This window comes from Tenrec ecaudatus, chromosome Y (assembly GCF_050624435.1).
Source record: "Tenrec ecaudatus isolate mTenEca1 chromosome Y, mTenEca1.hap1, whole genome shotgun sequence".
NCBI lineage: Eukaryota > Metazoa > Chordata > Mammalia > Afrosoricida > Tenrecidae > Tenrec > Tenrec ecaudatus.
Genome location: NC_134549.1, coordinates 16413446 through 16438445, shown reverse-complemented (window position 1 = coordinate 16438445; position 25000 = coordinate 16413446). Strand labels below are relative to the sequence as shown.

The following is a 25000-nucleotide window of genomic DNA, read 5'->3' as shown; positions in this document are numbered from 1 at the left end:
TGGCACAGGCGGTTCTGCAGCACGGAACAACCACACCAGACCCCCGGCCTCGGTCCCCGGCCCCGCTCGAGACCCCACGGGGAGACTCTAGCCGCCCCGGCTTCACTTACGCGCGGTGACCTCTCGGTCAAGCTTATTGCCCTCCCCAGCGTAGGTGGGCCTGACCCAACCCGTCGGGGGCCTTAAACGCGACTCCGAGGCTTCCCGGGCGCGAAGGAGCCCCCCTCAAGCCGTCATGACGTCTATGGAGGAAGCATCCGCAGGCCCCAGGCGCCCACGGAGAGCGACCCTCACCCTCATGCATGTCCCGACCACGCGGAGGGCCAGGGTGGGGCCACCCTCCCCCTGTCCTGGGTCTGAGCCCCTCTGGGGGCCGCTGGGTCCGTCCATCTCCCGCCGGGCCGTCCTCACGTCCCTGACCCAGGAGGAGGTCCCTCTCCAGGGCCGGGCCCCTCCTGACGGCACGCCCAGAGTCGGCGAGGCCACGTCTCACCACCCGGCCCCCCGGCAGTGCCCAGCGCCGCAGCCGGACGCGAGCCGTCAACGTAGCCGAGGGAGACGACGGCCGCCGTCTCGAAAACGCCGTTCCCTGGAGTCCGATGTGACAGGCATCTTGGAATCGGGGACGGGGCAGCGTGAGGGCTGAGTTCCTTAAGAGGAAGGAGGCCAGGACGCGGTGACTCCATCGCCGAGATGGATGGGCGTCCGCAGCGAGAAGGGACTTGACGCAGAGCTGGCCGGCCGGTTCAACTCACTGCCGGGGGACAGTTAGTGGACTCAAGGTCCCTCAGCTCGAGGTCCAGGCGGCAGACAGCCGGGTCTGCCTGCGGGCAGCAGACGGGTCAGCAACGGGCAGGAGCTCAGCCAGCAGGCCCGGGTCTCAAGCCGGGCGCCAGGACCCACCAGCCTCGGGCTCCGGCGAAGCCCGAACCCCTCGAGCAAAGCAGGTCCCCAAGGGGCCTCAGCAGAAGCCACAGGGCGGCCCGCGTGCTGGCTTGGCCGCAAGGACCTGGCGCCCAGGAGGAGGCGGAGAACGCGCTACAGACGCTACCTCCTTCCCGGGGCCCTGTCCACTGATAGCAGGCCCTCAGGCCTTCCACGGGCCCTGTCCACTGAATGCAGGCCCTTCGGCCTTTCCCGGCCCCTGTCCACTGATTGCAGGCCCTCGGGCCTTCCCTGGTCCCTGTCCACTGATAGCAGGCCCTCGGGCCTTCCCTGGTCCCTGTCCACTGATTGCAGGCCCTCGGGCCTTCCCTGGTCCCTGTCCACTGATAGCAGGCCCTCGGGCCTTCCCTGGGCCCTGTCCCCTGATAGCAGGCCATTCGGTTCTTCCTGGGGCCCTGTCCACTAATAGCAGGCCTTCTGGCCTTTCCCGGCCCCTGTCCACTGAATGCAGGCCCGCCGGCCTTCCCCGTGCCCTGTCCACTGATAGCAGGCCCTCAGGCCTTCCACGGGCCCTGTCCACTGATAGCAGGCCTGCCGGCCTTCCCTGGGCCTGTCCACGGATATCAGGCCCTCAGGCCTTCCACGGGCCCTGTCCACTGAATGCAGGCCCGCCGGTCTTCCAAGTGCCTTGTCCACTGATGGCAGGCCCTTGAGCCTTCCCTGGGCCCTGTCCACTGATAGCAGGCCCTCGGACCTTCCTGGGGCCCTGTCCACTGATAGCAGGCCCTCGGGATTCCCTGTAACCTGTCCACTGATAGCAGGCCCTTCGGGTCTTCCTGGGGCCCTGTCCACTAATAGCAGGCCCTCCGGCCTTGCCCGGCCCCTGTCCACTGAATGCAGGCCCGCCGGCCTTGCCCGGCCCCTGTCCACTGATAGCAGGCCCTCGGGGCTTCCTGGGGCCCTGTCCACTGATAGCAGTCCCTCGGGCCTTCCCGGGGCCCTGTCCACTGATAGCAGGCCCTCGGGTCTTCCCTTGGCCCTGTCCACTGATAGCAGGCCCTCAGGCCTTTCCCGGCCCCTGTCCACTGAATGCAGGCCCTCGGGCCTTCCCTTGGCCCTGTCCACTGATAGCAGGCCCGCCGGCCTTCCCTGGGCCCTGTCCACTGATAGCAGGCCCTCAGGCCTTTCCCGGCCCCTGTCCACTGAATGCAGGCCCTCGGGCCTTCCCTGGGCCCTGTCCCCTGATAGCAGGCCCTCGGGCCTTCCCGGGGCCCTGTCCACTGATAGCAGGCCTTCGGGGCTTCCTGGGGCCCTGTCCACTGATAGCAGGCCCTCGGGTCTTCCCGGCGCCCTGTCAACTGATAGCAGGCCCTCGGTCCTTCCCCGGGCCCTGTCCACTGATAGCAGGCTCTGGGCCTTCCCTGGGCCCTGTCCACTGATAGCAGGCCCTCGGGCCTTCCTGGGGCCCTGTCCACTGATAGCAGGCCCTCGGGACTTCCCGGCGCCCTGTCAACTGATAGCAGGCCCTCGGTCCTTCCCCGGGCCCTGTCCACTGATAGCAGGCTCTGGGCCTTCCCTGGGCCCTGTCCACTGATAGCAGGCCCTTGGGCCTTCCTGGGGCCCTGTCCACTGGTAGCAGGCCCTCGGTCCTTCCTGGGGCCCTGTCCACTGATAGCAGGCCCTCGGGTCTTCCCTTGGCCCTGTCCACTGATAGCAGGCCCGCCGGCCTTCCTGGGGCCCTGTCCACTGATTGCAGGCCCTCGGGCCTTCCCAGGGCCCTGTCCACTGAATGCAGGCCCTCGGTCCTTCCCTGGGCCCTGTCCCCTGATAGCAGGCCCTTCGGTTCTTCCTGGGGCCCTGTCCACTAATAGCAGGCCCTCCGGCCTTTCCCAGCCCCTGTCCACTGAATGCAGGCCCGCCGGCCTTCCCCGTGCCCTGTCCACTGATAGCAGGCCCTCAGGCCTTCCCTGGGCCTGTCCACGGATATCAGGCCCTCAGGCCTTCCACGGGCCCTGTCCACTGAATGCAGGCCCGCCGGTCCTCCCAGTGCCCTGTCCACTGATAGCAGGCCCTTCGGGTCTTCCTGGGGCCCTGTCCACTAATAGCAGGCCCTCCGGCCTTGCCCGGCCCTTGTCCACTGAATGCAGGCCCGTCGGCCTTCCCCATGCCCTGTCCACTGATAGCAGTCCCTCGGGCCTTCCCGGGGCCCTGTCCACTGATGCAGGCCCTCGGGTCTTCCCCGTGCTCTGTCCACTGATAGCAGGCCCTCGGGGCTTCCTGGGGCCCTGTCCAGTGATAGCAGGTTCTGGGCCTTCCCTGGGCCCTGTCCACTGATAGCAGGCCCTCGGGCCTCCTGGGGCCCTGTCCACTGATAGCAGGCCCTTGGTCCTTCCCCGGGCCCTGTCCACTGATAGCAGGCCCTTGGTCCTTCCCCGGGCCCTGTCCACTGATAGCAGGCCCTCGGGCCTCCTGGGGCCCTGTCCACTGATAGCAGGCCCTCGGGTCTTCCCGGGGCCCTGTCCACTGATAGTAGGCCCTGGGGCCTCCTGGGGCCCTGTCCAATGATAGCAGGCCCTCGGGTCTTCCTGGAGCCCTGTCCACTGGTAGCAGGCCCTCGGTCCTTCCTGGGGCCCTGTCCACTGATAGCAGGCCCTCGGGTCTTCCCTTGGCCCTGTCCACTGGTAGCAGGCCCTCGGTCCTTCCTGGGGCCCTGTCCACTGATAGCAGGCCCTCGGGTCTTCCCTTGGCCCTGTCTACTGATAGCAGGCCCGCCGGCCTTCCCGGGGCCCTGTCCACTGTTAGCAGGCCCTCGGGCCTTCCCGGGGCCCTGTCCACTGATAGCAGGCCCGCAGGCCTTCCGGGGCCCTGTCCACTGATAGCAGGCCCTCAGGCCTTCCACGGGCCCTGTCCACTGAATGCAGGCCCTTCGGCCTTTCCCGGCCCCTGTCCACTGATTGCAGGCCCTCGGTCCTTCCTGGGGCCCTGTCCACTGATAGCAGGCCCTCGGGTCTTCCCTTGGCCCTGTCTACTGATAGCAGGCCCGCCGGCCTTCCCGGGGCCCTGTCCACTGTTAGCAGGCCCTCGGGCCTTCCCGGGGCCCTGTCCACTGATAGCAGGCCCGCAGGCCTTCCGGGGCCCTGTCCACTGATAGCAGGCCCTCAGGCCTTCCACGGGCCCTGTCCACTGAATGCAGGCCCTTCGGCCTTTCCCGGCCCCTGTCCACTGATTGCAGGCCCTCGGTCCTTCCTGGGGCCCTGTCCACTGATAGCAGGTTCTGGGCCTTCCCTGGGCCCTGTCCACTGATAGCAGGCCCTCGGGCCTCCTGGGGCCCTGTCCACTGATAGCAGGCCCTTGGTCCTTCCCCGGGCCCTGTCCACTGATAGCAGGCCCTCGGGCCTCCTGGGGCCCTGTCCACTGATAGCAGGCCCTCGGGTCTTCCCGGGGCCCTGTCCACTGATAGTAGGCCCTGGGGCCTCCTGGGGCCCTGTCCAATGATAGCAGGCCCTCGGGTCTTCCTGGAGCCCTGTCCACTGGTAGCAGGCCCTCGGTCCTTCCTGGGGCCCTGTCCACTGATAGCAGGCCCTCGGGTCTTCCCTTGGCCCTGTCCACTGGTAGCAGGCCCTCGGTCCTTCCTGGGGCCCTGTCCACTGATAGCAGGCCCTCGGGTCTTCCCTTGGCCCTGTCTACTGATAGCAGGCCCGCCGGCCTTCCCGGGGCCCTGTCCACTGTTAGCAGGCCCTCGGGCCTTCCCGGGGCCCTGTCCACTGATAGCAGGCCCGCAGGCCTTCCGGGGCCCTGTCCACTGATAGCAGGCCCTCAGGCCTTCCACGGGCCCTGTCCACTGAATGCAGGCCCTTCGGCCTTTCCCGGCCCCTGTCCACTGATTGCAGGCCCTCGGGCCTTCCCTGGGCCCTGTCCCCTGATAGCAGGCCCTTCGGTTCTTCCTGGGGCCCTGTCCACTAATAGCAGGCCCTCCGGCCTTTCCCGGCCCCTGTCCACTGAATGCAGGCCCGCCGGCCTTCCCCGTGCCCTGTCCACTGATAGCAGGCCCTCAGGCCTTCTACGGGCCCTGTCCACTGATAGCAGGCCCGCCGGCCTTCCCTGGCCCGAACCCCTCGTGCAAAGCAGGTCCCCAAGGGGCCTCAGCAGCAGCCACAGGCCCGTCCAGGGGTGTGAGCGGCAAAGCGACAGACCACCCACGACTGAGGAGGACGGGGTGATCCGGGGGTCCTGCAGGTCAGGGGGGCTGATCCCGGAAGTCCTGCAGTTCGGGGGGGCTTATCCCGGGGGTCCTGCAGGTCAGGGGGGGCTGATCCCGGGGGTCCTGCAGGTCGGGGGGTGGGGCTGATCCCGGGAGTCCTGCAGTTCGGGGGGGCTGATCCCGGAAGTCCTGCAGGTCAGGGGGGCTGATCCCGGGAGTCCTGCAGGTCAGGGGGGCTGATCCTGGGGGTCCTGCGGGACCAGGGGGGGCTGATCCTGGGGGTCCTGCAGGTCAGGTGGGCTGATCCCTGGGGTCCTGCAGGTCATGGGGGGCTGATCCGGGGAGTCATGCTGGTCGGGGGGGCTGATCTGGGGGGTCCTGCACATTGGGGGGGGCTGATCCTGGGGGTCCTGCAGGTCGGGGGGGGCTGATCCCAGGGGTCCTGCAGGTCAGGGGGGGCTGATCCCGGGGGTCCTGCAGGTCAGGGGGGGCTGATCCCGGGGGTCCTGCAGGTCAGGGGGGGCTGATCCTGGGGGTCCTGCAGGTTGGGGGGCTGAACCCGGGGTTTCCCAGAGGGAGACTTTGGGCGCAGACGGCCTCGTTTCCCTCCTGCAGGGCGGCTGACCCAGTGCTGGGCAGCCTGGTGGCCACGCCTGGGCGCCCGCAGGCCTCCTGGAAGCCCCCCGGCAGCTCACGCACCGGGTCTGAGAGCTTCCAGAACACGGGCCCTTTCCCAGGAGCGCCTCCGGTCACAGTGTGGTCGCGGCGCCCCCGCCCGGCTCACCCACCTTCCGGCTTCTTCCAGTAAACCTTGACCTGCAGCTGGTTGTCCTGGCAGAAGGGAGACCCAATCTCCAGGAGCTGTGCCGGCCGTCGCTTGGGGAGCGGGGGCTGCAGGGGAGCGGTGCCCTGGCTGGCTCGGCCGGGGGTCTCTGCTGGAACGGAGCCAAAGAGCAGCCGGCTCAGACACTGGCTACGAGGGCGCCACGCCGGGCCACACCACGCCGGGCCACGCCACGCCACGCCACGCGAGGGGCCGGCTCTCCACGCGGGAGAGGCCTCGGAACCGCAGCGCCTCCATGTCCGAGCTTCTGCACCCGCCTCCCTCCCTGCGACAGAGAAACAGCCACACAGGCCGCCTCGTGGTCCAGGCTGACCGGGCCACTCCTGCCACGGCACACAGGTCGCCCCGAGGCAGCGGGTGGGCGCCCGTAGCAGGGAGAGGGGTGCTTGCGGTGAGCGCTTCAGAGCCGTGCCCAAAGGAGCCCGTTGGCGAGGCCTGGGAGCACCGGGCACTTCCGCACAGGACGTCCATCCAGGCCCAGGGCGCGTCGGCTCTGCCTGATAGTAGCCCAGGGGCCACTCTGAAGCTGCAGTGGACACCGGCCTGCGTTAGACACAGCGCCGTGACGGCCTCCCCGGAGCCTGAGCCGGGCACCCCAGTCAGCACGTGGGGCGGGCCCAGTGAGTGAGGACCGGGCACGGCGGTCACCATGGCGCAGGCAGGGCTCACACGGCCGGCTGCTAACCGGAGGGTCAGTCGCAGGGTCAGCTGGAAACGAGGCCAGGAGACGCCCTGGGAGAAGGCAGCCGCCAGGAAGCCCGAGTAGCACGGTGCCCCTGCCCTGGTCTGTGGGCACCATGCCCGCTGGTCTGTGGGCAGCAGGCACTGTGGTCTGTGGGCACCATGCCTGCTGGTCTGTGGGCACCATGCCCGCTGGTCTGTGGGCAGCAGGCACTGTGGTCTGTGGGCAGCAGGCACTGTGGTCAGTGGGCAGCAGGCACTGTGGTCTGTGGGCAGCAGGCACTGTGGTCTGTGGGCAGCAGGCCCACTGGTGGACGGCGATGTTCACAAAGTGCGGTGGAAGGCAGGCGTCTCCTTTGCCAAAGCACCGGCTCCTTGCCCACACGGGGACCCTGACTCACAGACACTGGACAGACTGACACTCAGGCTGACTGATGGGGACAGACTGACACTCAGGCTGACTGATGGGGACAGACTGACACTCAGTGCTCACTGATGGGGACAGACTGACACTCAGGCTCACTGATGGGGACAGACTGACACTCAGTGCTGACTGATGGGGACAGACTGACACTCAGGCTGACTGATGGGGACAGACTGACACTCAGGCTGACTGATGGGGACAGACTGACACTCAGGCTCACTGATGGGGACAGACTGACACTCAGGCTGACTGATGGGGACAGACTGACACTCAGGCTGACTGATGGGGACAGACTGACACTCAGGCTGACTGATGGGGACAGACTGACACTCAGGCTCACTGATGGGGACAGACTGACACTCAGGCTCACTGATGGGGACAGACTGACACTCAGGCTGACTGATGGGGACAGACTGACACTCAGGCTGACTGATGGGGACAGACTGACACTCAGTGCTCTCTGATGGGGACAGACTGACACTCAGGCTCACTGATGGGGACAGACTGACACTCAGGCTGACTGATGGGGACAGACTGACACTCAGGCTGACTGATGGGGACAGACTGACACTCTGGCTCACTGATGGAGGACAGACTGACACTCAGGCTGACTGATGGGGACAGACTGACACTCAGGCTGACTGATGGGGACAGACTGACACTCTGGCTCACTGATGGAGGACAGACTGACACTCAGGCTGACTGATGGGGACAGACTGACACTCAGGCTGACTGATGGGGACAGACTGACACTCAGGCTGACTGATGGGGACAGACTGACACTCTGGCTCACTGATGGAGGACAGACTGACACTCAGGCTCACTGATGGAGGACAGACTGACACTCAGGCTCACTGATGGGGACAGACTGACACTCAGGCTCACTGATGGGGACAGACTGACACTCAGTGCTGACTGATGGGGACAGACTGACACTCAGTGCTGACTGATGGGGACAGACTGACACTCAGGCTGACTGATGGGGACAGACTGACACTCAGGCTCACTGATGGGGACAGACTGACACTCAGGCTCACTGATGGGGACAGACTGACACTCAGGCTCACTGATGGGGACAGACTGACACTCAGTGCTGACTGATGGGGACAGACTGACACTCAGTGCTGACTGATGGGGACAGACTGACACTCAGGCTCACTGATGGGGACAGACTGACACTCAGGCTGACTGATGGGGACAGACTGACACTCAGGCTGACTGATGGGGACAGACTGACACTCAGGCTCACTGATGGAGGACAGACTGACACTCAGGCTCACTGATGGGGACAGACTGACACTCAGGCTCACTGATGGGGACAGACTGACACTCAGTGCTCACTGATGGGGACAGACTGACACTCAGTGCTGACTGATGGGGACAGACTGACACTCAGGCTGACTGATGGGGACAGACTGACACTCAGTGCTGACTGATGGGGACAGACTGACACTCAGGCTGACTGATGGGGACAGACTGACACTCAGGCTGACTGATGGGGACAGACTGACACTCAGTGCTCACTGATGGGGACAGACTGACACTCAGGCTCACTGATGGGGACAGACTGACACTCAGTGCTGACTGATGGGGACAGACTGACACTCAGGCTGACTGATGGGGACAGACTGACACTCAGGCTCACTGATGGGGACAGACTGACACTCAGGCTGACTGATGGGGACAGACTGACACTCAGTGCTGACTGATGGGGACAGACTGACACTCAGGCTCACTGATGGGGACAGACTGACACTCAGGCTCACTGATGGGGACAGACTGACACTCAGTGCTGACTGATGGGGACAGACTGACACTCAGGCTCACTGATGGGGACAGACTGACACTCAGGCTGACTGATGGGGACAGACTGACACTCAGGCTGACTGATGGGGACAGACTGACACTCAGGCTCACTGATGGAGGACAGACTGACACTCAGGGTCACTGATGGGGACAGACTGACACTCAGGCTCACTGATGGGGACAGACTGACACTCAGGGTCACTGATGGAGGACAGACCCCCTAAATCTTCCACCCAGGAAGCAGGCTCTCAGCGTCCGCCCTGCCTCGCGTGTCCAGGTCACCTGCCGGTCAGGCGAGGGGAGCGTCCAGGCCTGTCCGCACGTGTCCTCGGGCTCCGCCTTCCCAGCTAGGAGGCTCCGACAGGCGGCCGTCCACTGCTGACCAAGGCCCGGAGCTTCCGTTCACCCAGAGGCTCCTTGGGTCCCGGCCTGGCCATGTGCTTCCCGACGTTCCCACGTGGAAAACCGCCCGGAGGCCACTCTGTCTGCACACGGCCCGTCTTCCCTCCGAACACAGTTGACAGGCGCCCCCAGGGCGGCCGTCTGTCTGCAATGCGTCCAGCACGTCCACTCACAGGGCAGAGCCGCCGCCCGCTCCGCGTCTGAGACGGGGCTTCCCCCGGGAGCCGCGATGCTGGGCTCCGACTCAGGCCTTTGGGCAAGTGGTCAGGGGACGGACGCCGAGCTTGCCCGCCCCGTGGGGCAGCGAAGGGCAGGCAGGCCCCCTGAATGGGTGGACGAGGGGCTGCCGCCGTGGGCTCGGGCCCAGGAGCCGCTGTGAGGACGGAGCACGACCGGGCGGCGTTGGGGCCTCTTACGCACCCACGGGCCCAGCACCCAGGGCACCAGCACCCAGGGCACCCGTGGATCCCTGGGCCTCGCCCGATGCCCGGCAGCCTCGTCCTGCCTGGCTCCCCAGGGCCCCGGCCCTCGGCTCTGTCCTGACCGGATGGCGGGTTTCCAGGGCCCTCGCACGGCTGCTGACGGGCGGGCGGGCCTGACCGGGCCCCAGGGTGCAGGGTCCCTGCACGTGGGGTGCCCTTGGACAGTCAGAGGGGCCGGCACTTACTGCTGGGGGCGGCGGGGGCGGCCGGCGTCGGCGGGGCCGTGAAGCGCAGCGTGGCCTTGGCGCTCCGGAGGCGGGCCTGGCCCCAGTGGGCGATGGCCTGCAGGGCCAGCGTGTAGGTGCGGCCGGGCTGCAGCTGCTCCAAGCTCAGCCACCGTCGGGACTGGAAGCACAGAGGCCGTGAGCCCGCTGCCCGCCCGGCCCTCACCCGCGGGCTGGACGGAGGTGTCCCTCCGGCCGGCAGGGACCCCAGTGTCCTCCCGCGGGCTCTGGGGGGCCTGAGGGTCGGCCAGGCCTCCTGCAGGGACCAGCTCTGCCCACACCCTGCTGGACGGGAGCAGTGCAGCCCTGCTGCCCTCCCTCCTCTGCTGGATGCCCGCCGCCCGCCCGGGGCCGCTGCCCCTCGCCCGCCGCACTCACCCCCTCGGCCGTCTTTCTGCGCTGCTTGTTGGTGGGGACGAGGGCCCCGCCGCCCGCTGCCCAGCTCCAGAGCACCTTGTAGTGATGCGCCGGGATGTCCGCGTCCTCCGGCAGGTCCCACGCGACGGCCACGCTCACGCTGCCGTCCCGGCTCACGGTGGAGTTGGCCAGGCGGAGACGCGTCGGCGTGGGCGGTGCCGCGGGGCCTGGAATCCCAGAGACAAGCCGCGTGACCCCACGGGCAGTGGCGGGAAGGGCTGTCCCTCGTGGGCAGCCGGCAACGGGGCCTCGGCTATGCCCGTCTCTTCGGCTCCGCCCGCCCCGTGCCCGGCAGAGGGAAACCGTGCCGGCCGGCCGTGCACCGTCCCCCCGATGGGCCCTGTGCCGGAGCCGCTGGCCCGTCCACGGCAGGGACTCAGGGGCGGCTCCACCCTGTGCCTCCGGGTCTTGGAACCGGAATCGGCTCGATGGAAGGGGCCGTGTCTTTCTCTGTGTTTTAACCGTTTACAAACGAGTCAAGCGCCATCGGCGCCGCCCCAGGTCCCGGCGATCGAGCAGGGGGCTCCGGGCAGGAAGTACAGGCCTGGACGCCCGCAGGCCTCGCTCTCTGTCCTGTAGGCATGGACGCTCCTCGGTCCCTGTGGGCACGGCGAGTCGGCGGCTCCATGGCCTCTGAGCCGACGTCCGTCTGTCTCTGTCCATCTCGCCATCCCCACCTTGGCCCCGAGGCCACTGTGAGTCACCGAGGACTCGGCGGCCACTCTGGCCGTCCTTCTCCCGAGACGGCTGTCCTGTGGCCTGGACACGTTCGATAGCCGGCACCACGGCGGGGAGAGGGCGTCAGACGCCTCGCGGGGAAATGGAGTCAGAAGAAGCTGAACTAATTCCCCACACATGCTAAGTCCTCCACGTATGAGTGTGTGTGCAGGTGAGCACGTGTGCATGTGTGTGTCTGTGTGTGTAAGCATGTGTGTGCATGCCTGTCTTGCATATACATGTGTGTTGTGCATGCGTATCTGTGTATTTACACGTGCATGTGTCCTGCACACATGTGTGCTGTGCATGTGACTTATGCGTGTTCTGTACATGAGTGCTGTGCATGTGCGTGTGCACATGTGTGTGCGTGTGCTCTGCACACAGGTGTTTTCAGTGCCCGCATGGGTTCTGCACACAGGCGTGTGCATGTGCACGTGTGTGCATGGGTTCTGCACACAGTTGTGTGCGTGTGCACATGTGTGCACGTGTGTTCTGCACACAGGCATGTGCATGTGTACGTGTGTGTGCGTGTGTTCCACGCACGGGCCTGTGCATGTGCACATGTGTGTGTGTTCTGCACACAGGCATGTGCGTGTGCGCATGTAGGTGCGTGTGTTCTGCACACAGGCGTGTGCACATGTGTGTGCGTGTGTTCAGTACACAGGCGTGTGCACATGTGTGCTCAGCACACAGGCGTGTGCACACGCGTGTGCATGTGTTCTGCACACAGGTGTGTGCATGTGCACGTGTGTTCTGCACACAGGCGTGTGCACGTGTGTGCGTGTGTTCTGCGCACAGGCGTGTGCGTGTGCACATGGGCGTCCCCACAGCGTGCACGGTTCACGCTGACTCACTTGCCTGCCACGGGGCTGACGCTCAATAACTAGTGGCTGCAAAGAAGGAGACGGGAAGCCCCTCGCCGTGAGAATCAGGGGGACGTCTGGACTCTGCAGGCGGGACGGGCGGGAACAATGGCCTCTCGGGGGCCCCACAGCCGGACCTCAGGAATTCCCACGGATCTGCCCGGATTCCGACGGTGGGGGCAGCAGAGCCCTCAGACTGCTGGTGGGCCCCCCGCCCGCCCCCTGCTGCTCCCGTGTGTGGTCGTCCTGAGGCCAGGCCGCTTCCGTGTGCAGCCGGTTCCCTCTGCGGTCAGTGGCCGCGAGCGTGCGGGCAGCAGGCCAGGGGCTCGTTCTGACCTCCAGGCGCCCCCTCGCCCCCTCGCGGCCGCCTCCCCACCTCCCTGGCCGTCCTGGGGAGACAGGTCGGAGCAGCAGGGGCGGGGCTGGCGGCTCCGTCCCCCATTTCATTGTGAAGTCAGTTTGGTTGGTGCGTCTGCCTCCCGGGGGGGGGGGGGCTTTGCCTTTGATGTAAACACTGAGCCCCCCCCCCGGCCACCAGCGCCCCCACAGGGGAGCGCCCCTGCCCCCCTGCTTTCAGCCTCGGGGTCCGGGATCCGCTGGGGACGTGGGTGGATTCTTCGGAAGGACAGACACTGAGCTTGGCCTCCACGCCGAGGGAACAGGGCTCGCGGTCAGTCCGCGGGCAGCTCCGTGCGTCTGTCTCGGGAACGGGGCGCCTGGCGGGGGCCGCGCAGACGGAGGGCGGACAGACGGACCCCGGGGACCGGGCGGAATCAGCAATGCCAAGAGGCTGGGGTGCAGGGGGTTCACGCTGGACCGCTGACCCCAGGTCGGCAGTTTGAAACCAGCAGCCGCTCCTCGGGGGCGAGACGAGGCTCCGGCTCCCACAGAGCAGAGTCAGCTCGCTCGCCAGGGACCCGCCGGGCGGGAAGGACGCGGCCGCGGCCCGTGGACTGGACTCCCCAGCGGTGGCGGCCACGGCGTGAAGTCGCCAAGGGCCTGTAAGTCGGAGCGGCTGCTGGCGGCCCGAGGACGGGCACGGCTGACCCTTGCGGAGCAGAGGTGCTCGCCTGCGGGCGGCAGGGAGGACTGGACGTCCTGCCAGGGCCAGTCCTTGCTGGGGCAGCGGGCTCGGGGACAGGGGTGCTTTGGGGGGCGTTTGGGCCCCACAGGCGCGGAGGCGGGCGGGCAGGGGGGGCGGCCGTGGACACACACTGACCTCTGGAGGAACGGAAGTGCTTGCTGGGGGCGGTGAAGCCGCGGGTCCCGTGCACGTTGACAGCAGCCACCCGGAACTGGTACCACCTGCTGGGTCTGACGTCCGCCAGGCGCACTCGCTCGTCGGTCGTCTGCCGGGAGGACACAGCGGTCACTCACCCCACGGGCCAGGCAGCTGTGCCCGCGGCGGGCAGTCAAGGCCTCCTCCCACGCCTGCCCGGGGGGCGCCAGCCTGAACCAGGGAGTCGGGGCCGGACAGGGGCCGGGCAGCTGGGCACCCAAGTCCACTCCCGGCCAGGCCACTGCCGGAGCCCAGCGTCCAGCCGGGATCGCAGGCGGGTTTGTGAGCCAGCACGGTGGCCGGCTTCCACGAGTTAGCGGGAGAATCCCACGATCTGTCCACTCTTCTGTCCGAGCCGCTTTCTGAGCCGCCCGGCTGCTGGCTTGGTGGACGCCCGACCCCTGCCCGCGGCTCAGCGTTGGTGGGCGTCCACGCCAGCGGCCACGGGGCGCGGCGGTGCCCGGGCTCTCAGCGCAGCGGCGTCCACTTCCCGTCCTCCCGACTCCTCCGTTTGTAGTAACTTGCCCGGGAGTGTCGCGTGGATGTCCACGCCCTGCACCCCAAGAACGGAGGGGAGACGTGGCCCCTTGCGTCTGGGGGGACGGGGATTTAAAGCCAAACCCCGACCAGCTTCCCCGTGACGTCGCTCCCCACAGGATTGCCAGGAAAGCACGCCGTCCAGGCCCGTGTGTCAGTGAGACATGGGGGGTAAAGGGGGACAAGGGGGGCCGGGGGTCAAGGGGGGCCGGAGACAGGAAAGGGGCATCCAGGTTTCTTCCTCCGGCTTTCAGACGGCGATGCGTTTGCCCGTGAACCCACCGCAGCAGCCGCAGGGCCCCCAAGCCTGGGCGGGCAGCCGCTCGCCGGCCGGGAAAGCACATTCCTGGGGCTCCCCGAGGCCTGGCTCCCCCTTGCACGTCTGTGGGGCCCGCGTTGGCCTCCCTACGGCGCTCCTGGGCTCGCGGCCTCCTCGCGGGTCCAGAGCCGGCTGCGCCCTCGGCCCTCGGCTGGGAGGAGCCGTGCCGGCCAGGCTGCTCCTCTGGGAGGAGGCCCCACCCTGCCCCGGAGCAGGCGGGCGCAGCCTGGGCATTCCTCGGGCAGGGCGCCCACACCTGGCGTGAGCTCAGCGCCTCCGAGGACGAAAGAAAACATTTCCTCTCCTCGTCCGGGAGGGGCCGCCGCGTCCAGGTCCACAAAGACCCCGAAGGCAGCGCTGCCCAGGAGGATGGACGAGCGCTGACCGCTGCCCCCATGGCCGGAGCCCCAGGCCCGCACCCCAGTCCTCCTGCACCCCCGTCCTCCTCCTGCACCCCAGTCCTCCTACCCCCAGTCCTCCTGCCCCCCAGTCCTCCTCCTGCCCCCCGTCCTCCTCCTACCCCCCAGTCCTCCTGCACCCCAGTCCTCCTCCTGCCCCCCAGTCCTCCTCCTGCCCCCAGTCCTCCTGCCCCCAGTCCTCCTGCACCCCAGTCCTCCTCCTGCCCCCCGTCCTCCTCCTGCCCCCCAGTCCTCCTCCTGCCCCCAGTCCTCCTGCCCCCAGTCCTCCTCCTGCCCCCCAGTCCTCCTCCTGCACCCCAGTCCTCCTCCTGCCCCCAGTCCTCCTCCTGCACCCCAGTCCTCCTGCACCCCAGTCCTCCTCCTGCCCCCAGTCCTCCTCCTGCCCCCAGTCCTCCTCCTGCACCCCAGTCCTCCTCCTGCCCCCAGTCCTCCTCCTGCACCCCAGTCCTCCTGCCCCCAGTCCTCCTCCTGCCCCCGAGTCCTCCTCCTGCCCCCCAGTCCTCCTCCTTCCCCCCAGTCCTCCCCCTGCCCCCGAGTCCTCCTCCTGCCCCCGAGTCCTCCTCCTGCCCCCCAGTCCTCCCCCTGCCCCCGAGTCCTCCTCCTGCCCCCATTCCTCCTCCTGACCCCCAGTCCTCCCCCTGCCCCCCAGTCCTCCTGTCCCCCAGTCCTCCCCCTGCCCCCCAGTCCTCCTCCTGCCCCCAGTCCTCCTCCAGACTAGGGTGCCCGCCAGCCCCGCCCGTGCAGGGGTTAATCTGCAGGAAAGGCCCTTTGGGGAGCAGAGGGGAGCTCTCTCGCCTGCACCCGGGCGCCGGGCCAGCTCTCCCGCAGGATGTCGCCCCGGGCGGCATTCGGCGCTTCCTGCTGTGGACGTGCAGCCTCTGGGAGGCTCCTGGGCGGCAGTTCCAACCCACGTGGGCGCCGCCAAAGGAAGGCCGCCCGGGGGGCTCGGGGTGCCCGTCAGGGTGGCCGGCCGGCCAGGTGGGGCCTGGTCTGGGCAGTGGGACCCAGGAGGGGGCTGGCATGGGCTCGCCCCCCCCTGGCTGGACACACCCCCCGGGGCAGGAGCCCGCTGCCCGCAGCACTGACCTGGGCCACCGTCTCCCACGGCGTGGCCTCGTCCTCGCTGGGGTGGATGCCAAAGTTCCACCGCCTCTGCACCACGTGCACCACGGGCTCGATGGAGACGTTGAACTTGGACGACCACCTCACCTCCAGCTGCCCGGACGGCAGCTCTGAGAACCGCAGCTCCTTCCGGGGCTTCAGGGGGACGCCTGCAAGGGCACCCCGACATTGCAGCCTCCCCGGAGAGCGGGCGGGGAGCCGCAGCCGAGACCCACACCCTGCAGTGGACACAGGCCCCTGCCCTCCCCGCCGGCGGCCTCGGCCGGCCAGGGGCGTCCAGCACGCGGCCAGGCTTGCGCCTCGAGCCCCGAGGAACCAGAGCCGTCCCTCCGCCCGAGAGGCCGGTGTCCATCAGGTCACTCTCCCCCTCGGCAACGGCAGGGGGCTGACGCCGAGCTCGTGAACCCCGGTGTCTCCGCAGACGGGGTGCTGGGAGGCTTCCGGGCCTCCGTGCTCGGAGCCGGGTCGTCGAGGCTCCAGTCGGTCACCGGGACGACCGCGAGCCCGCTCCACCGAGGCGCCGAGAGCCCTTCCAGGCGCCCGCCTGCCTGTCCTGGTGTCGTTCTTGCTGCACCCGCGTCAGGGGTGGCCCGGCTCCGTGCCCAGCTCTGCCCGAGGGCCCCCGCCAGGCCCCTCAGTGCCCGTTGGCCTCACGGATGACCCTCCTCTGGCCCGAGACGCGGCTCTGCCCGCTTTCCGGGAGAGGCCCCGGGCTGCTCCCGGTCTCACTGAAACCTGCCCCCCTGCTTCTTCCGGGACCCTCGGAAGCGCAGGCCCCTCGCGGCGCCGTGTCCTGCGAGGCAGGCCCAGGAGGATGGCCAGAGCCTGCCCCCCTCGGTGGCCCCTGCACGGAAGCTTCCGCCACGGCACACGCTGGGCAACGCTCAGGAATGCTTGCACGGCTCCCCCTCCGGCTCAGACCCCGGCGGAGGCCGCTTGCCCGGCAGCTGGGCTCCGGTTCTGCCGGTGCCCGGCCAGCGTGGCCACTGAGGCCCAGCAAGGACCTCCGGTGCCGGAAGCTGTGGCCATGGAGGCGCCCGCCTGGCGGAGGGTCCACAGGGCCCTGGGAGCCCACGGGTTTCACCGGCGTCCGGCACGGCCTCCTCATGGCGGCTTTCTCGCTACACCGAGGGGCCCCGGCGCCAGCAGGAAACGCCAGGTCTCGGGTGAGGGAGGGAGCGCCGCTGTCCTGCCTGGGGGACACTGAGCTCGGCACCCGCGGGCGTCCGTGCGCACAGTAGGGACGCGCAGTCAGGGGGGAGGGAGGGAGGCCAGTCGTCACGGGGTGAGCCCAGCTCCGGGCGGCCCTGTGCACAGAGCGGGTCGGGGCCCCGAGGACCCCGCGGCCACTTGGAGGGACGGACGTCCAGTCTTGGCCGGTCAGCCGCCCCCTGTCCTGTACTCAGACGTGCCGGGCGGGCCCCGGGCAGCGGGCAGCGTGCGTGTGCGTGAACACACATCAGCACGCGGTCTGTCCTCCTGCTGTGGACACATGGACGCTGGTCTCCTGCAGCCCGGCACCCATGCGCCTGAACGGTTTCCGTCTCGGGCACCATTCGCCCCGGAAAAGCCCGCCGATGGCAGGTGGGCGGCCACCGTGCCCCGAAGGACCGGGCAGCAGTGGGCACGGGTTCCCAGGCTGCCCGAGTGTCGCGTGGCCAGTCTCCCCTGTCCCCCTGGAGCTCGGCGGGGGGCTGCTGGCCTCTCAGGCAGCTTCAGCACGGTGCCTCCGGCCACAGCCCCCCGCTGGCCGGCCGGTCGCAGGAGCAGGTGTGCCGACGCTCCCATTCGCCTCCCGCGGTTCTGATTAGGCAGCGCTTGGAGTCGCTCCCTCGTCCGATGACTCGCGGACAAGTCCGTCTTCCCGCGTCCCCAGGAGAACCGCCGGGCAGTTGCGAGTGGCCATCGGGCTCCCCGCGGCCCGGCCGGTGCTGCCCGGTGCTGCCCGCTCCCTCGGCTGGCTGCAGGCCCAATGGCAGCAGGAGGAGCCCGGGCATCCCGGGCGTGAGTCCCCGGCGGGGAATCCTCGAGGGCAGACGCTGGCGGGCTCCACGGCGCCCCGGCTGCCGCCATCCCCCCACTTCCCCAGCAGCCTCCTGTCCCGGGAGAGGCCGCCGATCCTGAGGGCAGCACCCGTCCGTGTCTCTCCCGGGACTGGAGGTCGGTAGCTTCCTGTGCCAGCCTGGCCGATACACACACGTGGGGTCATTGCAGGGCGGAGGGACCAAGGGCTCAGTGACCTCGTCTTTCTAGTTCTCGGGTCTCTTGCTCTCGGATGGTCGGACCAGGGTGCAGCTGCCTTAGCCAGTTCCCTGCTTCAGCTGGCAAGGCTCCCTTCCTGCACAGCACCCTGAGGAGAAAGGCTCCCTTCCTGCACAGCACCCCGAGGAGAAGGGCTCCCTTCCTGCACAGCACCCCAAGGAGAAAGGCTCCCTTCCTGCACAGCACCCCTAGGAGAAAGGCTCCCTTCCTGCACAGCACCCCAAGGAGAAAGGCTCCCTTCCTGCACAGCATCCCGAGGAGAAAAGCTCCCTTCCTGCACAGCACCCCGAGGAGAAAGGCTCCCTTCCTGCACAGCACCCCTAGGAGAAAGGCTCCCTTCCTGCACAGCACCCCAAGGAGAAAGGCTCACTCCCTGCACAGCACCCCAAGGAGAAAGGCTCCCTTCCTGCACAGCATCCCGAGGAGAAAAGCTCCCTTCCTGCACAGCACCCCAAGGAGAAAGGCTCCCTTCCTGCACAGCACCCCGAGGAGAAAGGCTCCCTTCCTGCACAGCACCCCTAGGAGAAAGGCTCACTTCCTGCACAGCACCCCTAGGAGAAAGGCTCCCTTCCTGCACAGCACCCCAAGAAGAAAGGCTACCTTCCTGCACAGCACCCAGAGGAGAAAGGCTCCCTTCCTGCCTAGCACCCCAAGGAGAAAGGCTCCCTTCCTGCACAGCGCCCCGAGGAGAAAGGCTCCCTTCCTGCACAGCACCCCAAGGAGAAAGGCTCACTTCCTGCACAGCACCCCGAGGAGAAAGGCTCCCTTCCTGCACAGCATCCCAAGGAGAAAGGCTCCCTTCCTGCACAGCACCCCAAGGAGAAAGGCTCACTTCCTGCACAGCACCCCGAGGAGAAAGGCTCCCTTCCTGCACAGCATCCCAAGGAGAAAGGCTCCTTCCTGCACAGCACCCCAAGGAGAAAGGCTCCCTTCCTGCACAGCACCCCAAGGAGAAAGGCTCACTTCCTGCACAGCACCCCGAGGAGAAAGGCTCCCTTCCTGCACAGCACCCCGAGGAGAAAGGCTCCCTTCCTGCACAGCACCCCAAGGAGAAAGGCTCACTTCCTGCACAGCACCCCGAGGAGAAAGGCTCCCTTCCTGCACAGCATCCCAAGGAGAAAGGCTCCTTCCTGCACAGCACCCCAAGGAGAAAGGCTCCCTTCCTGCACAGCACCCCAAGGAGAAAGGCTCCCTTCCTGCACAGCGCCCCGAGGAGAAAGGCTCCCTTCCTGCACAGCACCCCAAGGAGATAGGCTCACTGCCTGCACAGCACCCCGAGGAGAAAGGCTCCCTTCCTGCACAGCACCCCTAGGAGAAAGGCTCCCTTCCTGCACAGCACCCCAAGGAGAAAGGCTCACTTCCTGCACAGCACCCCGAGGAGAAAGGCTCCCTTCCTGCACAGCATCCCAAGGAGAAAGGCTCCCTTCCTGCACAGCACCCCAAGGAGAAAGGCTCCCTTCCTGCACAGCACCCCAAGGAGAAAGGCTCCCTTCCTGCACAGCACCCCAAGGAGAAAGGCTCCCTTCCTGCACAGCACCCCAAGGAGAAAGGCTCACTTCCTGCACAGCACCCCTAGGAGAAAGGCTCCCTTCCTGCACAGCACCCCGAGGAGAAAGGCTCCCTTCCTGCACAGCACCCCTAGGAGAAAGGCTCCTTTCCTGCTCAGCACCCCGAGGAGAAAGGCTCCCTTCCTGCACAGCACCCCGAGGAGAAAGGCTCCCTTCCTGCACAGCACCTCGAGGAGAAAGGCTCCCTTCCTGCACAGCACCCCGAGGAGAAAGGCTCCCTTCCTGCACAGCACCCCGAGGAGAAAGGCTCCCTTCCTGCACAGCACCCCAAGGAGATAGGCTCCCTTCCTGCACAGCACCCCGAGGAGAAAGGCTCCCTTCCTGCACAGCACCCCGAGGAGAAAGGCTACCTTCCTGCACAGAACCCTGAGGAGAAAGGCTCCCTTCCTGCACAGCACCCCGAGGAGAAAGGCTCACTTCCTGCACAGCACCCCGAGGAGAAAGGCTCCCTTCCTGCACAGCACCCCAAGGAGAAAGGCTCCCTTCCTGCACAGCACCCCGAGGAGAAAGGCTCCCTTCCTGCACAGCACCCCGAGGAGAAAGGCTACCTTCCTGCATAGAACCCTGAGGAGAAAGGCTCCCTTCCTGCACAGCACCCCGAGGAGAAAGGCTCCCTTCCTGCACAGCACCCCGAGGAGAAAGGTTCCCTTCCTGCACAGCACCCTGAGGAGAAAGGCTCCCTTCCTGCACAGCACCCCAAGGAGAAAGGCTCCCTTCCTGCACAGCACCCCAAGGAGAAAGGCTACCTTCCTGCACAGCACCCTGAGGAGAAAGGCTCCCTTCCTGCACAGCACCCCAAGGAGAAAGGCTCCCTTTCTGTACAGCACCCCAAGGAGAAAGGCTACCTTCCTGCACAGCACCCCGAGGAGAAAGGCTCCCTTCCTGCACAGCACCCCGAGGAGAAAGGCTCCCTTCCTGCACAGCACCCCAAGGAGAAAGGCTCACTTCCTGCACAGCACCCCTAGGAGAAAGGCTCACTTCCTGCACAGCACCCCAAGGAGAAAGGCTCCCTTCCTGCACAGCACCCCAAGGAGAAAGGCTCCCTTCCTGCACAGCACCCCAAGGAGAAAGGCTCACTTCCTGCACAGCACCCCGAGGAGAAAGGCTCCCTTCCTGCACAGCACCCCAAGGAGAAAGGCTCCTTCCTGCACAGCACCCCAAGGAGAAAGGCTCCCTTCCTGAAACAGCACCCCAAGGAGAAAGGCTCACTTCCTGCACAGCACCCCTAGGAGAAAGGCTCCCTTCCTGCACAGCACCCCGAGGAGAAAGGCTCCCTTCCTGCACAGCACCCCTAGGAGAAAGGCTCCCTTCCTGCTCAGCACCCCGAGGAGAAAGGCTCCCTTCCTGCACAGCACCCCAAGGAGAAAGGCTCCCTTCCTGCACAGCACCTCGAGGAGAAAGGCTCCCTTCCTGCACAGCACCCCTAGGAGAAAGGCTCCCTTCCTGCACAGCACCCCGAGGAGAAAGGCTACCTTCCTGCACAGAACCCTGAGGAGAAAGGCTCCCTTCCTGCACAGCACCCCGAGGAGAAAGGCTCCCTTCCTGCACAGCACCCCTAGGAGAAAGGCTCCCTTCCTGCACAGCACCCCGAGGAGAAAGGCTCCCTTCCTGCACAGAACCCTGAGGAGAAAGGCTCCCTTCCTGCACAGCACCCTGAGGAGAAAGGCTCACTTCCTGCAGAGCACCCTGAGGAGAAAGGCTCACTTCCTGCACAGCACCCTGAGGAGAAAGGCTCCCTTCCTGCACAGCACCCTGATGAGAAAGGCTCACTTCCTGCACAGCACCCCGAGGAGAAAGGCTACCTTCCTGCACAGCACCCCAAGGAGAAAGGCTCACTTCCTGCACAGCACCCCGAGGAGAAAGGCTCCCTTCCTGCACAGCACCCCAAGGAGAAAGGCTCACTTCCTGCACAGCACCCCGAGGAGAAAGGCTCCCTTCCTGCACAGCACCCTGAGGAGAAAGGCTCACTTCCTGCACAGCACCCCAAGGAGAAAGGCTCCCTTCCTGCTCAGCACCCCAAGGAGAAAGGCTCCCTTCCTGCACAGCACCCCAAGGAGAAAGGCTCCCTTCCTGCACAGCAACCTGAGGAGAAAGGCTCCCTTCCTGCACAGCACCCCGAGGAGAAAGGCTCCCTTCCTGCACAGCACCCCGAGGAGAAAGGCTCCCTTCCTGCACAGCACCCCTAGGAGAAAGGCTCCCTTCCTGCTCAGCACCCCAAGGAGAAAGGCTCCCTTCCTGCACAGCACCCCAAGGAGAAAGGCTCCCTTCCTGCACAGCAACCTGAGGAGAAAGGCTCACTTCCTGCACAGCACCCCGAGGAGAAAGGCTCCCTTCCTGCACAGCACCCCTAGGAGAAAGGCTCCCTTCCTGCTCAGCACCCCAAGGAGAAAGGCTCCCTTCCTGCTCAGCACCCCAAGGAGAAAGGCTCCCTTCCTGCATAGCACCCCAAGGAGAAAGGCTCCCTTCCTGCACAGCACCCCAAGGAGAAAGGCTCGCTTCCTGCCCAGCACCCCAAGGAGAAATGCTCCCTTCCTGCACAGCACCCCAAGGAGAAAGGCTCCCGTCCTGCACAGCACCCTGAGGAGAAAGGCTCCCTTCCTGCACAGCACCCCGAGGAGAAAGGCTCCCTTCCTGCACAGCACCCCGAGGAGAAAGGCTCCCTTCCTGCACAGCACCCCGAGGAGAAAGGCTCCGTTCCTGCACAGCACCCCGAGGAGAAGCCGCATGGAGCTGCCCCGATGCAGCCTGGGAGCTGGAGCCCCGTGTGGAGACCCTGCAGCGCTGAGACGCTGACACGTCACTGACTCGGCTTCCCTCCTGCGTCGGCGTCACTGTGTGTCTGTGAGACAGGGGGCTCTGTGGTCGGTGTTGTCGCTCGGCACTGACCCGACGGACCACCCCCTCTCCCCCTGGGCTGCAGCCGGTTCCCAGGCTCAGGGCTGCCCCACAGGCCTCCGCAGTCGGCCACGGAAACGCCGTGGGGCGCAGTCCCGGGCTGACCCTCGGGGCCGCCGCGCGCCGAGCGGGCTCTCCAGGCCTTGGCGGTGCTGACTTGCTTCCTGCTGTTCTCCGACGCTCCGGGCGAGCCGACCGCACGTGCAGTTCTTCCGATCGCTCTCTCGGGCCCCCAGCTTTGCAAGTTCCAGGCGCCTGGCAGATGCCCGCTCCGCCGTCCGTGTGGGCACCGCCCCTGGTACGGAGAGACGCGGGACTCGAAGGCCGCGCCACCCACGGCAGCGGGCACGGCTCCCTGAGGGCGATCTCTTCTCACGGAGGGAGGACAGGGCTCCCGGTTGCCCAAAGGCCTCCAGGGGAGGCCAAAGCCAAGGGGGCGCTCGGAAGCCCATCCGGACGGGACAGCAGCCCCTGGGTGGGTCTGAGAGCAGACGCCTCGGCGCGGTTTCTGAGACCCGCCAGCGGGAGACGCGAGCCTTTCCCGGGAGCCCGGCCGCGCAGTGGGTCTGGTTTGCGCATCTTTGGCTCGTAAGGAGCGTGGGCGATGGGGGGACGCCGTGGCTGCAGCCGGGGGCTCCGGTGCAGGGGCCGCCGAGGCCGAGCCAGCTCCGCGGCTCTCGTCGCTGCACACGAGTCACGGTGAGGCTTTGGGTAAAAGCTCCGTCGGACTTCGGGGAGAGGCCGGGAGGCTCTGCCCTGGCGACTTCCAAACTGCCCTCAGCCTGCCTGGGGCTCAGCTGCGGACTGATGGACCCCGTCTGTGCAGGGTCCCCCTCACCCGTGTTGTCGGCCAGGCCCTGCTGCCTCTGCCTTCGGGCCACCGTCTGTCAGCCCACGGGGACTGCACCCACGGAGGCCGCTGTCCAGCCAGGATTCCTGGGGCGGCTCCCCTGTCCACTCCCGCCAGGGGCCCCCGGATGGGTGGGCGTTGGGTGCCCCCCTAGCGCCCCGAGGCTGCACCCAGGATAAAAACAGAACCAAGCCGCCCCCAGGGAGCCGGGCCGACTCACAGCCACCCCGCAGGTCAGGGCAGAGCTGCCCCTGTGGACTGTCCCTCCTCACGGGGCAGGCAGACACCTCGACTTTCTCCGGCAGCACAGCCGGTGGCTTTGAGCGCTGGCCTTGCAGCCGGCAGCCGGACAGGTCACCACTCCGCGTCCAGGGCTGCCCTCAGGATGCTCCTGAATGCACGCGCAGTGGACGCGGCGGCTCTGGGACCCTGCCCGCTAGGGACGCAACCCTGCTCCTGCACCTGAAGCAGCAAGACCCGCCGCCGGGGGCTCACAGCCGCCCGCAGGGCCGGCAGCGCCAGGGAGCTTCCGAGGCCAGGACGGTCTGGGGGACGGTCTGGGGGGCAGCAGCGCCCACGGGGGAGCATCTCTCATTTAGAGCTGAGCGCTGCCCGGCCGCCCTGCTGGTGGACAACCCCCACAGACCCAGTAAAAACTCCGTGCCTGTGAGTCAGGGGTCCCCATCGCAGCTGGCAGGCAGGGCATCAAGATGCCGGACGTCTGCAGACGCCCCCGTACGTGTCCCCCCTCCCTGCCTCCCCTCTGGCCCCCACCCCTCTTCTCCCCTCCCTCTGGGCTCGGGCTCCGGGCGCTTTGGGGCTTCGCCAGCCTGTGGACACAGGAGGGCGGTCGGCAGCCCCCGGGGCTCGTGGGTGCGTCCTGCCCGGCCTCCCACGCCTGCTCACGTGCCCGCGCGGGGCCCACCCACCGAGCATCCTGGGCAAGCCCGAGCCCTGTGCAGCCCCTCCTGCCCCCGGGCCCGGGTCCGCTCTGCACCTTTGTACAGGGTCCTGGGCACCTGGCAGGTGTGCCCGCAGCCGTTGGGGCAGCACTTCTTCACGCCGGCACACTCCCCGTCCCCCTCGCAGCTCTCCACGCAGGCCGCCGCGAACCCGCTGGCCTTCTCGGGGGCCGGGCAGTCGCCCTGCTTCACGGCCAGGATGGACTTGAGGAAGCCGCAGCTGGCCAGGCACTCGTAGGTCTTCTTGGGGAAGAGGCGCTGCGGACCAAGAGCACACACAGCCCGTCAGCCATGTGCGACTGGCCGCCGGCGCTGCCCGGGAGCAGCCCCACCAGCCCCGGCCACCCACGTGCTGCAGAGCGGAGCGCCGAGCCACGGGCTCGCCACGGAGATCACCACGTGAGCCACGGACGTGCCACGCAACCACCACTGGGCCACTGGCATGCCATGGGTGTGCCACGGAGCCGCGGTGTGCAAAACACTGTGGGGTGTGCGACAGACACAGCAGATACCAGAGCCACATGTGTGCCACGGAGCCACGCGTGTGCCACGGAGCCACGTGTGAGCCATGGAACCACGGGCGTGTGTTACAGAGCCATGGGCGTGCCCAGAGCCCCGAGACTGTTACAGAGTCAGTGGTCAGTCCTCTGCAGCCCGTGCCATCACCGTCCACCCAGGGTGCTGTGCCCACCGTGAGTCAGACCCAGGCACCCCCACGCTCACGCGGCCACGGAGGCCCCCTTTCTCTCTCCGCCCACGGAGGCCCAGCCAGTGATCTCGGTCGTCACGAGACATGGCTCCCTGCTCCGGCGAGATGCAGGGGGAAGCGGGCGCCACGTTC

General features: G+C 67.2%; 1 protein-coding gene across 1 annotated transcript in view; it reads right to left on the bottom strand.

The window, feature by feature from the left end:
- LOC142435544 (anosmin-1-like) overlaps window positions 1-25000 on the bottom strand; it is a 72493-nt gene that overhangs the window by 7679 nt on the left and 39814 nt on the right. The window contains exons 4-9 of the mRNA XM_075539767.1: window positions 24195-24417; window positions 15587-15771; window positions 13166-13295; window positions 10328-10533; window positions 9911-10070; window positions 5875-6021 (exon numbers count right to left, since the gene is read on the bottom strand). Coding sequence (XP_075395882.1) covers window positions 5875-6021; window positions 9911-10070; window positions 10328-10533; window positions 13166-13295; window positions 15587-15771; window positions 24195-24417 — 1051 coding nt within the window. The remainder of the gene's footprint in view (window positions 1-5874; window positions 6022-9910; window positions 10071-10327; window positions 10534-13165; window positions 13296-15586; window positions 15772-24194; window positions 24418-25000) is intronic.